Genomic DNA, 17,176 nt, shown 5'->3' on the forward strand with positions numbered 1-17,176 from the left:
GGAAGGAGGGTCAGGGGGCATCCTACTGCTGTCTACCACTCCTTAACCCAAGGTACAAAGATGGCAAGGCCTGGCGAATCTTGGAGGTGGCTCCAGGCTGGGATGAGAGAAAACAAAGACAAGCACAAAATGGGAAATGACAACTTGATAAAAGGTGTTTTGATCTTCCTTTTAAACCATGTGGATCACCAAACTATTACATGGCCATGGAGACTTGTGAGATCTCCATCCTTCGAAAGACTCAAAATTTAACTGTGACAAGAATCTGACATCCTTCTGTCACTGGACCTGCTCTGAGCAGGAGACAGGAGTAGAAAAATCTCTGGTGGTCCTTTCCAACTTGCATGACTCTAGGAATTTCATTTTCATATAAACTCAGGACATTTCCAGTGAAAGCAGCAATATCCTTGATGAATCCTAATCAAGGAACTGAAATCAAAAGACAAATATTTCAATTTCTGATGATTTCTGCATGCTTCTGCCAAGTACTGATAACCTTCCTTTTGCAAAGTAAAAGAATTTGTTTGCCTAACATTATCTCTCTGAATCTACTTCATGACTTGAAAACTACATTTTTCATTCAGGAAGCAAAATTTCTTCCAGGTGTTTTAAGAGCAATTCTCTGTTAAGGGTTATTTAGTAAGAGCCCCAACTAGCTTTAATCAGTCTCCTTTTTTTGTTCTCCTTTGAGTTAATACATTTGCAGGCTTCACCTCTCAGCAAGGTATTATTATTACTATTACTATTACTATTATTATTATTAGTACTATTGCATGTAAAACAATTTCTTTGCTTTGTTTCATTTGGAATGCAATATTTTACCTCCAAAAAGTTTTTTTTTTCCATACTTTCCGTAACATCACATGATGGAAATAGCTACTCCATGGCTTTACAAAATTGGTTGTAAGTAGGGAAATAACTATTGTATTCTAAACTTTTTCCTCTGCACAACATTTCTTGTGAATAAGCTCAACAGAATAGGATTCTAGCATGTCCAACATCTCTTTTGTTTTCATAAAATGAAAACCTCTTCTGGGGGAAAAAAGAAAAAAGGAAATAAAAACCATGTTCTGAACAAGGAGAAAGATCTCCAGCATGAAAAATAAAGAACATGCCCCGTGTTTGGGGAAAGTGAAATAGCTCCCTCTTCTGTAGTAACTCACAAAAGAGACTACACTTTTAAAAGAAATAAGATGTTTTGATCCTATGAAACCAGCTCCAACTGACTTAAAGAAATTAAAAATCAGTGCATTCAAGCATTTACCATAAAAAACATAAGGATAAAACCCCCAACCAAACAGTAGTATAACTTTTTACCTAATGTTTTAAGTGATAACTGACTCGGAACTGGGCCTGAAGGGTGTGCTGCTCAACAGCCTTTCACTCGAGTCTGCAGACTTGTTTAAATTTTGTCTACTGTCCAAAAAAGTTAACTGCAGCCTACTAAGCAGCAGCATGTGTGTTTACTTAAGCTTCCTGTAAAAACATTCATATCATTCCAAGAGTGACTAAATGTTTTCCATCCTCATAGTTTGCATTCCAGCCTTCCCCGCCCCTCCAATTCATTACATGAAAAATATCAGCCCTGAGTCCTGGGCTAAAGAATTTCCTTCCTGCGTTTGAAATACCTAATGCCTCACAGGAAATTTTTTCCCAGAATTTGGCTCTGTCAGCTCTCAGGGTTCAACAATTCAGCATCACACAACAATTTATAAATTTATGCAAGGACTTGGGTGATATAATTTTCTAATATCACAAGTAACTCTGAAAATACTTCATTAATACCTCCAAACACATAGTTCAGTTTGGCAGCCTTTTGTCTCCAATTTTATTCATGCTGCCAACCTGAAACTAATAAAATAAACTACTAAAATTTTTCTTTAAAAGTAACTATTATAATAAAAGACTATTTGTTGCTGCAGGGTAAAGAAGCCAGAGGTATTCTTTGTAGTGATGCAATCAAAATGCATACTTTCTACTCCCAAAATGTGAAGTTAAAACCTTTTTTCTGTCATAATCAATTGTAGCAGATTTTGGTTTAACAGGCATGTATACTCTTCAAATGAATTTTAATGCTGATAAGAACTTTTTTTGACAATTTTAGGTGGAATGACACTAAGATTCTCCTTGTTGAAGGAGAATCAAGTCTATCAAGAAATGCCCAAGAAAGCCATTCACTTATTTTTACTAGGTGAAGATAAACACTAAATTAGTGTACATCTGGAACAAGTCTATGAAAACCACTGCAGGTGAAAAAAATTAGGAGGATCCATGAGTTTCTTTATAAGTGAGACATTCTCTGACACATATTCATTAGGATTCTCTGGTTACTTATCCTTTCAGCAGTCTTCCACTGAATTCAACGATGAATCACTGAAAACCATGAAAATGTTATTCCATACTCGTATAGTCTGCCTGAATTTCACTGGCCAGTTTGGTTTTGTGATACTGAGGTTCAACAGGCTCAGCTGCCTTCTCGAGAACCACTACACTAAATCATGACCTGGCAAATAGAAGCCCAGATCTCGGCAGCGTGGCCTTTGCACCCCCTAATTGATGCTGATGAAAGGGCTGGTTGGGAGCTCCAGCGCTGCTGCTGAACAATAACTTACATTTCATGCTCTGAGGAGGACTCTGGGCCCACACCCCGTGTCAGTGAACACTGCTCACTACCACTGACTTCATCCCGAATGAATCAAATTTCTTTTCACTGGACTCTGCTGCCTGTTTTTACTTAATGAAGTGCTAGACACGCTAAAGGAACTGAACTGAATTGCATCTCAGCTAGAGTTTGGATTCCTTTATTGATGAACATGTTAATTTCTTTTTTGCGAAGATAAAGTGTCAGCCATAATGACAGCAAAGTACTGTGGGTCTTATTCATGAAAATCCTCTGAGGGGATTTTGTTTAACACTTAATTTCTCATTCACAGCTTATGCTGGCACCCTGCCACTTGTACCTGAGGGCTCTTTTGCAGAAGGACGTGCTGTGAGATAACCAATTACTGTGTATCAGCTTTCTCTATGAATAGCCTGAGCCTCTGAGAGATGCAAGGGAATAGAGACAACCACAGACTTTCCTAAGGGACATTTTTGGCATCAGTGCCAGTGCTGAACACTTGTATTTATTATCTCATTAAAAAAAAAATAATCATACTATCCTAACCAATATTTATTTCCTGTGAACACAGCTATTATTCCAATTTGCAGATGGCTGTCCACAGATGCAGATGGCCTGAGGGAAACAGTTATTTCTATCACTGTAGCTTCTTTAGAATTCTTCACTTGCTATTATATATTCATAGGGGATATTCCTTCTTTTTTTGTACAATTTGTTAAAAATTGAATTGCTATTTAAACCACAGTAATGTTACTTAGAAAGCAAAGTTATTAGTGCAGCAAGAAGCAAGCAGGTCTGTAAGCAGCAGTACTAACTGCAGCTGATTGCCTATGGATCTGGCTAGCTGCAGTGGAACAGGAACCCAAACCTGACCCATGAAAGAGCTGATCTGAGTTAAAAAAAGTGTGAGCACTTATCAAAATTTTGCAATCCCTTATGGCACTTGAAAAAATCCCATTCTCCCTCTACCTAGCTGTCTGTTTTAATCTGAAGAAATGTGATCCCTTTCTTGTGCTGCAAAAATGAGTCATTAGGTCTAAAACCATGGGGAAAGCACAGAAGGCAAGTATGATTGCCTAAGCCTATGCTCTTAATGAAGAGAAGTCTAGAAAACAAAAAGAGAAACCAAACTAAACAGATAATTAGATAATAGATTAAACAAAGTGAAATCCTAGAGGGCCAATATTATTACAGGAGCTATGAAAGCTATATAGAAGTATCCCTCAGAAGCTTAAAACTAATTCTTTGTGCTGAATCCACAGAAGGGAATGGGCCTTGCTTTTCCCAGCTCTCACCAGAGAAAGGAGGTGCATGCCTTGAAAAGCTGTGTCACCTGAAGAGCTTGAGTTTGGGGACATAAAGGATAAAGAAAGGTCTACCCCCAAATGCCCTCCCCCCTCCAAGCCCCCAACTATATATCAGGTTCAATACATTGGTAAGCTATAGCCCTCACTTGCATGAATACTGAAATCTACACGTGAATTATCCTTACTGCTTTCAGATATGCAAGCAATTTCCTGAGCAAATCTCTTTTCACTAAGGCTGAAAATACAACTCCCATGCCCTGAACACATCAAAAAGATAATCTTAGTCACAACATGCCATAGAGGGAGTTTTGTTTTCCTCAACAACTTTCTGTCTTCCTCTAAATCCTATCTATCTCTTTTGTAATCCAATTAAATTCTTTTTTTGTCTTATATTTTTCTTTGCAACAACCTTTTAGGCACTTGAGGACTGCTATGTTCACATTCTGACTTCATAGTTTTATTTTAAGCTGAACCAATCCAATTTACTCAGTCTGTCTCCCTAGGATGTTTTACAAATTTTGGACTGTGCTCATAGCTTTCAAACACTTTCCAGCTCCCACCTTTATCAGAGAAGCAATGCACAGAAAAGAATCAAGTACCTCCTATGTCATCCAGGGACATACCCACCCACAGGAAAGAGAGCAAAAAGGATTACTTCAGATCTTGTGAATTCTCCTCTTGATCATAATTTCAGTATGGCATTTGCCTTCTCAAGGCCCTGTTAATCCACTTTCAATATGTTCTTTCCCCTTAATCACAAACTTCTCCTGGAAAGCTGCTATTTAACATTCACTCTGGTTCAGGACTTGTGAAAAATCTCCTCCAAATATGTCACGTTCCATTAAGGGGGAACTGTGGGGGGGGTTCTTTTAAAACAGAAGATCTAGGACAGAAATAAACCAAACGAGGCAAGTATTATACCTGAGAACCGCTTATTGGTTACGAAAAGGGCAATGCCCAACTAAAGCAGAGTAGGAAAGACAGAAAAGGAGGAAGGAGAAGGAAGAAGAATGGGGGAAGGGGGGTCAGAGAGACAGACAGAAATTGAGTGTTACCACCAGAACTTGGGAGGGCACCATCGATGTCCGCGTGGCCGGGGGTGTGCACAGCAGCTGCCAAGGAGCCTGTGCAGCTCCCAGAGAGCCACGGCTCTGCAGGCACAGCTCCCGCGGCCACAGGACCGGACATCAGGTGTGCAGGGAACGGGCAGGAGCTCCAGAACCCCGGACAGGGCTGCAGCAGGGATTGTGCTGATGAGCTGGATCGGCGGCGTAGGGCTGGAAGCAGGTGGCTCATGCAGGAACCTGGGCAGGAACGCAAAGGGGCGGGACGGGTGATGGCTGGAGCAGGTGAGGAAGATGAAAGTGGTAGGACAGGACACAGGAAGTGGTCAACAGGTATCCAGCCAGCAAGAAGGAGAGCGAGTGGGTGAGAGCAAGCAAAAAGAAAAGAGCCCAGCATCTTGTGACACAGTTATTTTTAAATCCCCAGCTCCTCCCAAGGTGTCCTCGCTGGCAGCAGACTGCTGGCCCAGTTGAATGCTCAACTGCAGTCCACTGGTGGAGACCTTTTGCCACCCGACTGGAGAACCTCTCTGGAGGACATAGCATCTCCTTTGATGTTCTCCTACTGACTACCCACTCCATGTGAGATGTGAAATGGCTGTTAGGCAAAGCCTTCCTAGAGACAGGGCTTTCCAACATCTTCTCCTAGCTGCCTCCTAAAAGTGGCACATGTGCAGCCCTTTCCCCATGCACCTCTGGTCAAACAATGTTGAGACAAAAATCAAAATTAATCTGGTTCCTCACAGCATAGCATGCTGTATTTTCCCTTGTTGAATTTGGTCAGCATCTTTCTGTCAGTTCTCTGCTTTAATACATATATGAATTCATACTCTGCCTTCCAAGACCCTGGCTGTTCTTTTTAGCTTTGTTGTCTATAGACAAAATAAATTTAGCTTTGATCTGAGCTAGTAAAAACATCAAACAGAGCTGGTAAAGATTCCAGTGGATACCAGCTAGAGTGCAACTCAAGAGAGGCTACCCACAGATCTGGAAATTAAATCCATATACAAACCCATTGTTTTAGCACACCACATCATAAATACTCCTCTCCTTATGTACCTACCCCCCTATGCTCCTGTCTCTTTCTCCTCATCAACCTCCTCAGGGAGCTCCAGTGTAAAGCATCTCGAGCACCTCACTCAGCATCCCCTTCCAGCAGCAGCCAAGACTGAGGTGAGGGGAGCAACTGTTACCATCTTCCCCAAGTCCAGCAAACCCAAGACAGGCATTCAGAAAATTATACATTTCAAACCAATCTGGGCATCCAATCAACATGGGAATGTGTACTGCATAGCACAAATACAGGATATACAACATGGACACATATACAGCAGAATGTTAGGAAGAATTAAAAAGGGTCTACTGCAGAGAAGAGATACAAATCAATTCTGTATAGTAACAGAAATATCACAATTGCTCCGTCTTGGGTCTCCAATTTAGAGAAGTGTCTACAGCTACTTTTATGTAACTTGAGTTTCTACAATCCTCACAGCCCAGTTTTCTCACTGCAGTAGTAAGAACATGAGGATTTTCTTCATGAGGAAATGGGAATGCTCTAATTTGGTCTGAATTTACCACATTCAAAGGCTGAATACATTTGTGTGCTGACATAGTGTGCTCATATTTCAAGAATCTTTGTACACAAATTTTCTAGTACGTTATACGTGATCTCTGGCAGTAAAATTTTTTTGCAAGTGTAGTCCAAGAAAAAATTTATCCTTATGAAGCTGCTGGAATGCAAACTTATCTAGGGGAACAAATATGTCCTTCATTGAAACTGATTATAAACCAGCCAAGAAATAACTGAATTGGCAGGACTGCAGGTACAGCAGCATTTAGATCAAAGGCAGAGAGGAAGAGTCAGAAGTGACTGGATACTTACAACCTTTTACTCTGGATGAGCTACAGCCAGGCCAGATCCACAAGCAGCTTTGATTAGAATTTTCTCATCAGTTTCATGCCCCACAAATCCCTGTATCCCTCAACACTCAAACCAAGATATACGATAGAAATATCTTTGACTAAATGTTTTCAGTTTGCATATTAAAGAGCTTATATCTGACATGCTTAAAGTAAGCTCACACAACTGAAGCTGGCTTCTAGAATTGGGGTCTCTTTCAAATGTAAATAGAAGTCCGATGAGAAATAAATGCATGCTTGAAAATAGTGATATGCCTATAAATGTCTTCCTTATTATTCCTTATCTAACATTTATTTCTAAATAGAAATATGGGCATGAACTCTTCTCATCAGTAACTAAACTAAGATAGTAGGGGGTTTTCAGCAGGTTCCATTCTTCTTTCTGCTTTAGATCTGAAGCTTAGTTAAGATTCTAAAATAGAAATTATTATTTCCTACACTCTGCATTAATCTCCACAAAAAATTTGAAAAGGTTAATGCAAAAAGAGCTATAGCTGAATCAAGAAATGCAGTATACAAGTAAGAGCAAAAAAGCAAAGCATATTCACGATGCAAGTGCATAATGCGACTTTTGAAAAGAAGTAATTTTAAACTAGTCTGCACAAACAGTGTTATTCCTCTATGGTATATACTCTTGTTAAGAGTGTTGAGATATGAATGAGAAAAGCAAGTCATTCAAATGAGGTATTCAAAATGAGGTATGTTTATCTTTACAATCACTAGTAAACTACTATTTCAAGATCAGCTGCAAAGTTTACATTATTTTTGCTCATTTATTGAGCATGTTACTAAAGTACACTGCTTTTTCTGCTTTAATAACTTGCACAGTTGAAAATACGACACTTGTATAAAATAGACCTTTGCCCACACTAGATAAGAATTCTGCTTCTCTTTCCTCAACAGTAGGAAATTAGTGAAGCAGAAGGATGGAGGAACTGAACTGGAGAGCACAGGACAGTCAATGCTTCTGCTCATACAGTGCACTGCAAAATTCAGGTTAAGCTGTGGATATGCAAGTGCAATGAGGTGGTATGCAGAAAAGTTTCAAGTGGCTAACAATGGATGCTTTTTATTCCTCTTTAGGAAAAAAATGTGCCTGGAATTTACTTCATTGCTTGTAGCTCCATTAAAATGTACTGCACATTTTTTTTTTTAATTAGAATCATTAAAATCAAGGGATTGATTTGTCAGCCAACTTCCCAACCAGGACCTTATTCTCCCCTATTCCTGCCACCCCCGCAGATCATGGACAACACAGTGAGCATCAGCAGCAGAACTTCATCAACAGAAACAATGCTCAGGAAAGAGTGAGAAGCTGATTGAAAATGGGAAGGAGCACTGATCCATGCAGCTTACCTGATTAAGAGAATAGAGATGTCAGGTGGCTGGATGATGGTAGAAACAAAACAGCATTTTAGATGGGACTAGGTTGTCATTAAAATGATATAAGTAAAATTTGGGAAAAATCAGTTGTGCAAAGGAAGCAAAAGTTTTTAACTCTCTTCCCATGGCATGCATGCTTCTCCAGTTCAGCCTCAGAACAAGGAAAAAAATCAGAGAACAGAAATCTAAAGAAATTCCTTCCCTGCTGGGTTAGCAAGTGACAGCTGCATTGTAATGAAAGCAGACAGAACTTGTTTCCTACCCCACACATTAAACTCCAAGTAGAAACACTACTAATCTCAGATTTAAGGCTTAAGACACATGAAGCTGTCTGACCTTGGAGGTGGGCCAGAAGTCTATAGTTAACACACAAGTCACTGCTGCCATCAGCTCAAACACTACATTTAAAAAAACAAAATAAAAATTAAGATACACATTCTTAATATTAAATGCAGAGAGTCAACATCTAACAAAACACCACACATTGCTATTTTTCCCTAATATTTCAGGATTTTCTTGACATGTGCTTTCAAAGAAAAATGTTAACAGATTCAGAAAGACACACAGGGCTGATCCTTCAAATCAGGTAATATGTTGCTGTCACGTAACTAGATACTTTTATTCAAAGTAATAATCACAAGGCTGCCAATCAGAAGGTACTACAGCTGTGAACTTGTTTGATGCCCCAGAACATAACTTCAAGAGATTTGCTAGTAACCTTGATGGTTCATTTCTCAGGGATTTTTTAATTTGTTATTATTACAAGATAAATAGTTAAATCTCAGATGTTGAATAACTTCTAATCATATCTATTTCTAATATCATCCAAAGGTGCTTCTTGCAAACTGGATCTTTTAAATCTTGGGTGTTAGCATCTGAACTCATTACTGTGTTTTAACAGTCCAGTATTTTTTAATCCTTGAAATAATCCCATATCTGCGTTCCTGGAATTAGGTAACTTGCAATAGTCAATCATAATGATCTGGTTTAGTTATGTTTGTTTGCTGTGGGAGAGGGGAAGGAAAAAAGAGGAGAGGATTCAAGTGTTTTCAGATATTCTCTGACCACTGGCACCTAAGTATCCTGAAACTTCATCCTACCATGAACTAGAAGCACTTCTATTAGTTGTTGGTTCTATTACTTACGTAATTTCATTACCTATTGAAAAAAACTCACCAAGGCAAATGTGATGCTTTTAAGCTTAAAACTTAGGACGTTCCCCAAAATAGCATTCAGTATCACTGCCTTCCAGATGACACACTCAAAACTAGATGACTACAATTAAGCACACATCATACAACAGCTAACAAGACAAATAAGAAGCCGGACTATTTTTAAAAAAACCCCACAATTTAGATGACACAAGAACCTCATTTAAATATTGATTCCATAATTCTATTGTGTCAGTTTCTGTCCATTTGTATCATAAGTATGATTGCACTCCAGAAATCACTCACCCATGCAAATACAGAACAACTTTTATGGACTTAAACAGTTGTAGCTACATCATCTTCTAAAAGTAGAAACTTGTTACTGCATAGAATTAGGCAGCCTCGTCCAGAGGACCTAACTTGAGAGCACTGCACAGGCATTACTGTGGTGTATTAATGAAGCACCAGCTTGTTTATTTTGCAACCTTTAGCAATGAAGGATGGAAACCTACACCTGACCCTGTGTTTGCTTCCCACGGCTCTTCATAATTAGCATTTATATACGCACACACACACACACACACACAAACATTTAATTCAATTATCTCTCATCAATTTTCTCCAGCCTGGAAGATGAAAATAGAGACATGTGCCTATCCTTCCCTCATCAGAGGAAAAGAATCCTCTCAGTGTATTAACATGTTGAAAACACTTCCATCAGTGTCTCTGTCTCTCTGTACTGCCTTCCCAAGCTGGCTCAGACACCTAGATAACGAGGGGTGACAGCACAGGCTCTGTGATACCCATCCTGAGGTGATCACTGGGGATTAACAGCAGTTAACCTGCTTCCTCACAGTGACATTAATTCAGTGCAAGTAGAGCAATTCTGTACAATTCACCAGCAGCTTTTACACATCACATCAAACACCTTCATGCCTAGTGATACGAATTCTGGAGTTAAAGAGCAACTGTAAGAAATCCGTATGCTCCTCAGATTTATCCTAAAAAGTAAGTATCACAGTGAGCTTGCTTGGGTGGATCCTACAAACCAAGAAGGGCTCTGATACACATGTAGATATAAAATTTTTTTTTTATCAGAGATGGAATGAGAAAAACTTGAGTGGCAACTCACTAAGCACCCACAAGTGTTTGTATAATGTGAAGATAGCTCTAGGTCCAAATGAACCATTTCTAAACTTATCTGGTGTTTTTTCTGATAAACAGCTACTCCATAAAATGCAGCTCTAGATGTACATTTACATATGCAATTCAAAATATTTTTTAATGTCTCAGTTTGCAAGTCTTCACATTTCCATTGTCAGGTTGGGTGAGCATTTTACCTTATAGTTAGGTAAATTTCAGTCAGTTGTACCATATATACATGTATTTCCACAAACAAATGAAAAAATAATTGTGAAGTAGAAAAATTAATCTATCTCCCAGGTAACAGCCTTTTCTATAAGTTTCACTGAAATAATTATGTCCAGTATCAAGTGATGCCGTACAAAGAGATTTTTAGTTGCAACTGAATGACAGTGATGAAGAAGAAAACAGGAATAATCCAATTAACAGTAATACCTAGTGATAAACATTTTTACTTTCTAACTTCTTCTATATTTATCAATAAGGTTTAAGCAAAGCTACAAGGAAAATTAGTAGATAATGATGATCTTAACCTATCGACAATGAGAGAGAGAGATGGAGACACTGAATGGTGATCAGAATCCAATTTTTACTGAGCACTACATGTGCTTATATACCATTTGCAGGAAGGCATGTAATATTTTTCTACAGTCATCTAGCTAACCATCACATAGACAAACTTTACATTCCAACTTAGTAAAATCTTATTTCCCATAAGCCAGACTTGATTCAATCTTTTTGCAGTCAGAGCTCTGTTTGCCCTTGCCATGGCATCCTCGTTATCAAGTTGCCTATACTAATTAAGCAGTACTGCACTACTATCAGTCTCATGTGCATTACCCATATCCACATTAACCACCTCTTATACTCTTTGTGCCAAAGGAGTACCAGGGATTGCCAACATACAGGTTAAACAACGCTGATGAGTTCTACCCGCAGTAATTATTCAACAACCAGCCAACGCCATATTCCTCAATCCTCCAAAATTTTAGAGGAAACTGGGAATTGCAGGTAAGCAGCAGCCACGGCAGACCAAAGCCCAGTGAAGGGGAGTACCACTCTTACCCTCACAGACGGGGCAGCACTCTCCAGGGACCTTGACAGGGTTCAGGCAGCTCTGTCCACAGGCTGTGGCCACACAGTGCGGGTCCCCATTGATGCACTGGCAGAACGTGCAGTCGTCCTCGCGCCAGCGGTCTCCGTGAGCTTGGATCTGGCCATTGGCATAGCAGCCAGCAGGGTTACTGACTGGATAAAGTGGGTCTGGAATGAGAGCAATTGCAAGAGAACGTGTGCTTTAATTAATGTTTTAATTTATTGTTTCTGTTCTTCAGGACAAAATGGTTCTTGGATCTATTGTTTCTTTCTTCGTACCAACATTTCTAAATGACCCACTGGAATGACTCATGTCAGCACTGCAACACCCTTTGACACCCATGAGCAAAGATGAGGCCTCAGGCACATTTGTTGCTGGAACAAGAAGAGTGCCTTTAAGCTGCACCTCATCCCTCTTTCAGAGATACACCTTTTTGAACAGGGTCCAGTTTACAATTTCATTTCAGTTGAAGTTTTTGGCCCTTGAAAGCCACAAGTCCCCAATTACCTGCTAACAATCAAATTAATATCTGGGTATTTTAATTCCAGAATTTTAGGGAGCATACTTTGTGTAAGATTTCTCCTCAAGTTCCATGCAAGTTCCGTATGCTAACCCATTACTTGAAATAATTATTCATTACTTGAATAATTTTACTCTTCAGAAATAACAGTACTCCGGAGATGTGGTAAGATGCACTGATATTAATAGTTAAAAAGATATATACATTACATGAATGTATACAACATATGGTGGCTAATAAAAGGTGTCAGGCTGAGAAATGAAGTATCTGAGAATATACAGTAAGTAGGTCAGGTTTGCAAAGCAAGAAATACTACAAATTACATATTAAAGCAAATTTAATAAATTAAAAGCAATAAATATACCTGAAAACATCTTTTTAAGCAAACATCAAATAAGCACAAATGAATTATTGTAAATTAATTTTCCAGGAGTGTTAACACGGGAGGACTTGACAGAAATAAGATGTCCTATCTGAAGGAAAAAAAGGATTGAATGAAACTTGGATTATTTCTTTGAAGTTTCATCAGTCCCCTTTGGAAGGAAGGCAATGCATTTTGAATGTAGAAAAATCCTGTAGCAGTGTCTTACGTGTTGTCTTATTCTAAGCCACTTTATGACACTTCAAACATTTGGAGTGAAACAGCACACAACATCATCCCCATCCAGAGCTGTACTGATATTCAGAATTTCAGTAAAATTCTGATTAAGCCCAAATACCAGATGCTTGTGGAAATAAGGCATTTAAAATTTAAAATGCCTCCTTAACTCTTAACTTTTCACCTTTCATGTTTTAGCATGACCTTGCATCTGTAAATAACTGGTTTGAACTAACCAATAATCAAATCATACACAAAGAAATTATATTAATTTTATCATTCATCTTATGTACAGGATTCTGATTGACAAAGGAATAAAGAAAAAGCACAGAAAAGGCACACAAGACTTGTGCTACTTGCAACAGTCTTCTGTGCAACTCAAAGCACAAAGTTCCTGGTACTTTTAAAAGGTCAGTAATGTTTAAAGATATAAATTGAGTCCATAAAATTACATCTCCTAATGCTGATATAGCCTACAGAATTTTGAGAACTCCTCCTGCAGTTAAGTCAAGAAGGGCTTTTGCCTGTACTACACAACTCACACCAAACAGTACTTGCCATTTTAGATTTCTTGGAGAAAAAATAAAAAGCTTTTTATTTATTGATATTTCTATTATCAAGTAAATATTGTTAGGAAGCAACAAATCACCTTGATGACAAGTCATTAAATACTCAACCGAAGAAGAGCAGGTAGAAAAAATGCCACTTCTTCAACAACCAGAAAAGCATGAATGGGCAGGCTGATATGTTCTGCCCATTTAAAATACTTGACCTTGTCAATTTAGGTGTCAGCTTTACCCAAGTTATTTAAAAAGGACTAGAAGCACCTTTTTTTTTTTTTTTAGTGTTTAAAGGAACCAGGACAATTGCAATATGTCAATGATGCCAGCTGCCTAGGCTCACTTAAAAGAATGCCACTAAATCAAGAGGGATTTTTAGTAAAAACCACCATGTATCTTACTATCCAATCATTCAGAATTCAGAAGTCAGACTTCCTTCATTTAGTGCCATAACCCCTATGAGAATACACAACAGAAAGAAGCAAGCCATTATAGCACCAGGTGGTTTGACAAAGGAGCCTGTAACTTGGCATTAAGCCACAGTCTTTACTACTCGGGGGACTTCTCAATAATTATATAACATTATCAATTTTATCCTTACTAAGGACCAGTCTTAAAGAAGAAATTTCCACTGCAGACTAATATACACCAACTCATTGACCCGAAATGAAATGTTATCAGGTTGTCTTGCTAGTCTGATTCAGATGTTGCAAAAATGAAGAAATCAAATTTACTGTGGTATGATAACATAACAGAACAATTTATTGATAAATAAGGAGGCAGAATATTTAAATCATCAAAGAGGATAGAGGAGATTCCTAGATCTGCAAGTCCAGTGTGAAAAATCAGCACCCATATCTGAATATGACAGAGAGGACAGATAGAGCATATGTATAGATACATTATTTATATATCTATATATTGTCACAATGATTTCATAATGCCAAATCTTGGAATATTCACATATGAGAAAAAATAGTAATTACAGGAAATGAACCCAAGAGATTTTACGTATTCCATAAAGTCAGCAGCTCCTACAGCAATTTCTTCATGAGTGGATCTGCACTTACTTGGGGGGGAGGAATGTCACCACATCAGACATGCTTTCTCTAGACTTTTTCAATCTGTCATTAAATGACAGTATAGCACTTTTTTCCTTACAGCATGAAGGCTTTTGTAAGTGTAGGTGCAACTGCACCAGGAAAGACAAAAAATCTAGGATCCTGCCTTCAAGTATAGGCAGCAATAAATGTCTAGGCCAGGTCTTAAACTCAGGGCAAACATGGATTGGTATGTCTCTGGAATACTTAAATCTACAACATCTGCAATTCAGTTTCTCTACATGTGAACACCACATATCAACCTGATACAAGCATAAACTAAAATGTATAATATATACACCAAAAAAACCCCAACAAATACTCTTTAAAAAAATGGCTTCCTAACTTACCCACCTAATGTTTTATTATCCATATTTTAGGTTCAAATCTCTCTTCCTTCCAGTAGCTTGTAACAAAACAAGCCATTTTTACCAGATCCTGTGCTGAATGAGAAGGTCCAGCTCTTACAGCTGACTCTATTAGACATATTTTTATGAGTACTCTACTTTCTAATTCTCTGCTTGGAATAAAACATTACTACAATGGATCTTATTCTGCAAAGAACTACAGGATTAATGGTATTAAGGAGACTGCAAAGTGTTTGAAATTCCTAGTAATTACTAGATTCCTCTCCTCTGAGGAGGAGATTTCAGATTTCCAGGTGATTTCACTTATTGAGAAGATATTCCTATGTCCACATTTAAACAAAGGGACTAAAAGTGATTCACAGGTCTTTTGACTACCTGGTGGCCATAACCTGACCCTCACTGAAGATCCAAGTGCACAGCACCACCCCTGTCTTCCTCTGTTGGAAATCTGGTTGCATTCTGGCAGAAGATGCCTCCAATACTTTCTAATATAAAGACTCAGTGTGAGATTTCCCACGGAACCCTTTTTAGGAGGACTGCAGGCCAAGCAAGGCTCTCAGTAGAGCAAAGGAGAAAGAGTAAAACCATTGACATGGGATTGCTGCCCCATTGCTTTGCTGTAATGGTAGAGGAAAGAAGTGTGCATTACTCTAGCTGAACAGAGTAAGAAGCAGGTTGCAAAGCAATCAAAATTTGTCTCAGGGCCACAATGGCAGCTCTGGAGATGCCTGTCGAAATGTCTGTGCAGAAATTAGAACAGCTTTTTATGTTATTTATCAAGAAGGCCCCCCAAAAAGCACTGCACACTTGACCATGTCTAAGAAGTAGTGTCAGAGTCAGGGAAGCACTGCAAAGAACATGACAGCACATTCAGGAACAGCAAAAATATAATAATAATAACAGAGAAATAAATGGAATTATGGAGGAACCTGCAAACTTCAGAAGAACAAAAGTCCTTGTTTGCTCATTACCATTCAGCAGTCAAATAAGAAAAACCCTGCAGAATTAAAAGCAGACAAGATGAAGAGGAGACTGTACCTTCACAGACTGGGCAGCACTCTCCTTCAGGCACATAGTACCTGTCACAGTGCAGCTCACCACACTGGGCAGAGAAACAAATAGAGACTCCCCCTTGGCACCGACAAAATCGACAAGCGTCCATCCGAAACATGTCTCCATCATAATATTCCATGCTGTTAAATATGCAAGTTGGCTTCACTTCTGAAACAAAAAAAACCAAAAAAACAAAAAAAAAAAAAAAAAAAAAAAAAAGGTATTTTACAGATATTGTTATACAGGAAATAGTTAAGCTTATGTTGCTACTGACAAAAACAGGTACAAAAGTCAGTTGATTTTTCTTTCATTTTGTAACCTCAAATACAATTTTGTTTTAAGAAAATTGTATATTTTATTTTCCTTTTCAACAGTGGAAGAAAGTAAAATGCTGTTCAAAATAACCTTCAGAGCAACTGTCTACAACTAACATCTGCAATTAAAAAATTAAAATCCTGGAAAAAAGGTTGCAGTACTAGTATTTCTTTGTAGGTATTAAATATTTCTCACTCTCAATGAACTTGAAACTACTTTAAATTTTAGCACACGAAACACTATGTTTTTCTGTTTTAAGATGTCAGTTTCTGATATTTCATAAGTATAATCTTCCTCTCTCTAGGACTTGGCACTCAGGTGGATACATTGCACTAAAGCTGTCCAATTGATAGGTATAAAAACCCAAACCAACAAATCCCAACCCATTTTGTGACTCCATGATCTGTTTTGCAGAACTGAACACTTCTTTTTTTCAAGCAACCTAGAGCTGTAATAGCCAGCTCACAACCATACTCCTCACAACCCCCCCCCCCCACAAACTCAATTATAATAATAGCTACATGATCATTTTAGCATTTCAAAAACGTAAGATGGGTATTTCTTGTATGCCTCCATCTACAGCAGAGCATTGACATATAATTACAGCCAAACATTGTGGGAAACTAAGAGCCTCTCAAAATTTTAAGTATTTTGGGAAGAACATTGCTTGTTTACTTCAGCAATGTTAAAAAAAAAAAAGGAAAAAAATAGCTCATTAAGCCAAATAAACAGTCTGCAGATTTAATCAGACTTTTCTCATTATTATTATTATTATTATACACCAAAGGGGTTTGGTTCCAGATTATGAATATCTACACATCATGTATATATCATAAGGTCTTCATAGAGATTTTGACCTTGAAGTTACCCCACATTTATGAAGCCACCTCCACCACCTACTGCCAGCAAAGCCCACTCAGTTCAACCAGTCCAACTGACCCCCCTCTTCCACAACACTGTGCAGCTCCATGGCTTAGG

The 17,176-nt window shown here is 38.4% G+C and overlaps 1 protein-coding gene across 1 annotated transcript in view; it reads right to left on the reverse strand.

Annotated features, from left to right (window-relative positions):
- CRIM1 (cysteine rich transmembrane BMP regulator 1) overlaps positions 1–17,176 on the reverse strand; it is a 171,102-nt gene that overhangs the window by 38,074 nt on the left and 115,852 nt on the right. Inside the window, exons 6-7 of the mRNA XM_062489193.1 lie at positions 15,869–16,051; positions 11,654–11,851 (exon numbers count right to left, since the gene is read on the reverse strand). Coding sequence (XP_062345177.1) covers positions 11,654–11,851; positions 15,869–16,051 — 381 coding nt within the window. The remainder of the gene's footprint in view (positions 1–11,653; positions 11,852–15,868; positions 16,052–17,176) is intronic.

This window comes from Cinclus cinclus, chromosome 3 (assembly GCF_963662255.1).
Source record: "Cinclus cinclus chromosome 3, bCinCin1.1, whole genome shotgun sequence".
In the NCBI taxonomy this organism is placed as follows: Eukaryota; Metazoa; Chordata; class Aves; order Passeriformes; family Cinclidae; genus Cinclus; species Cinclus cinclus.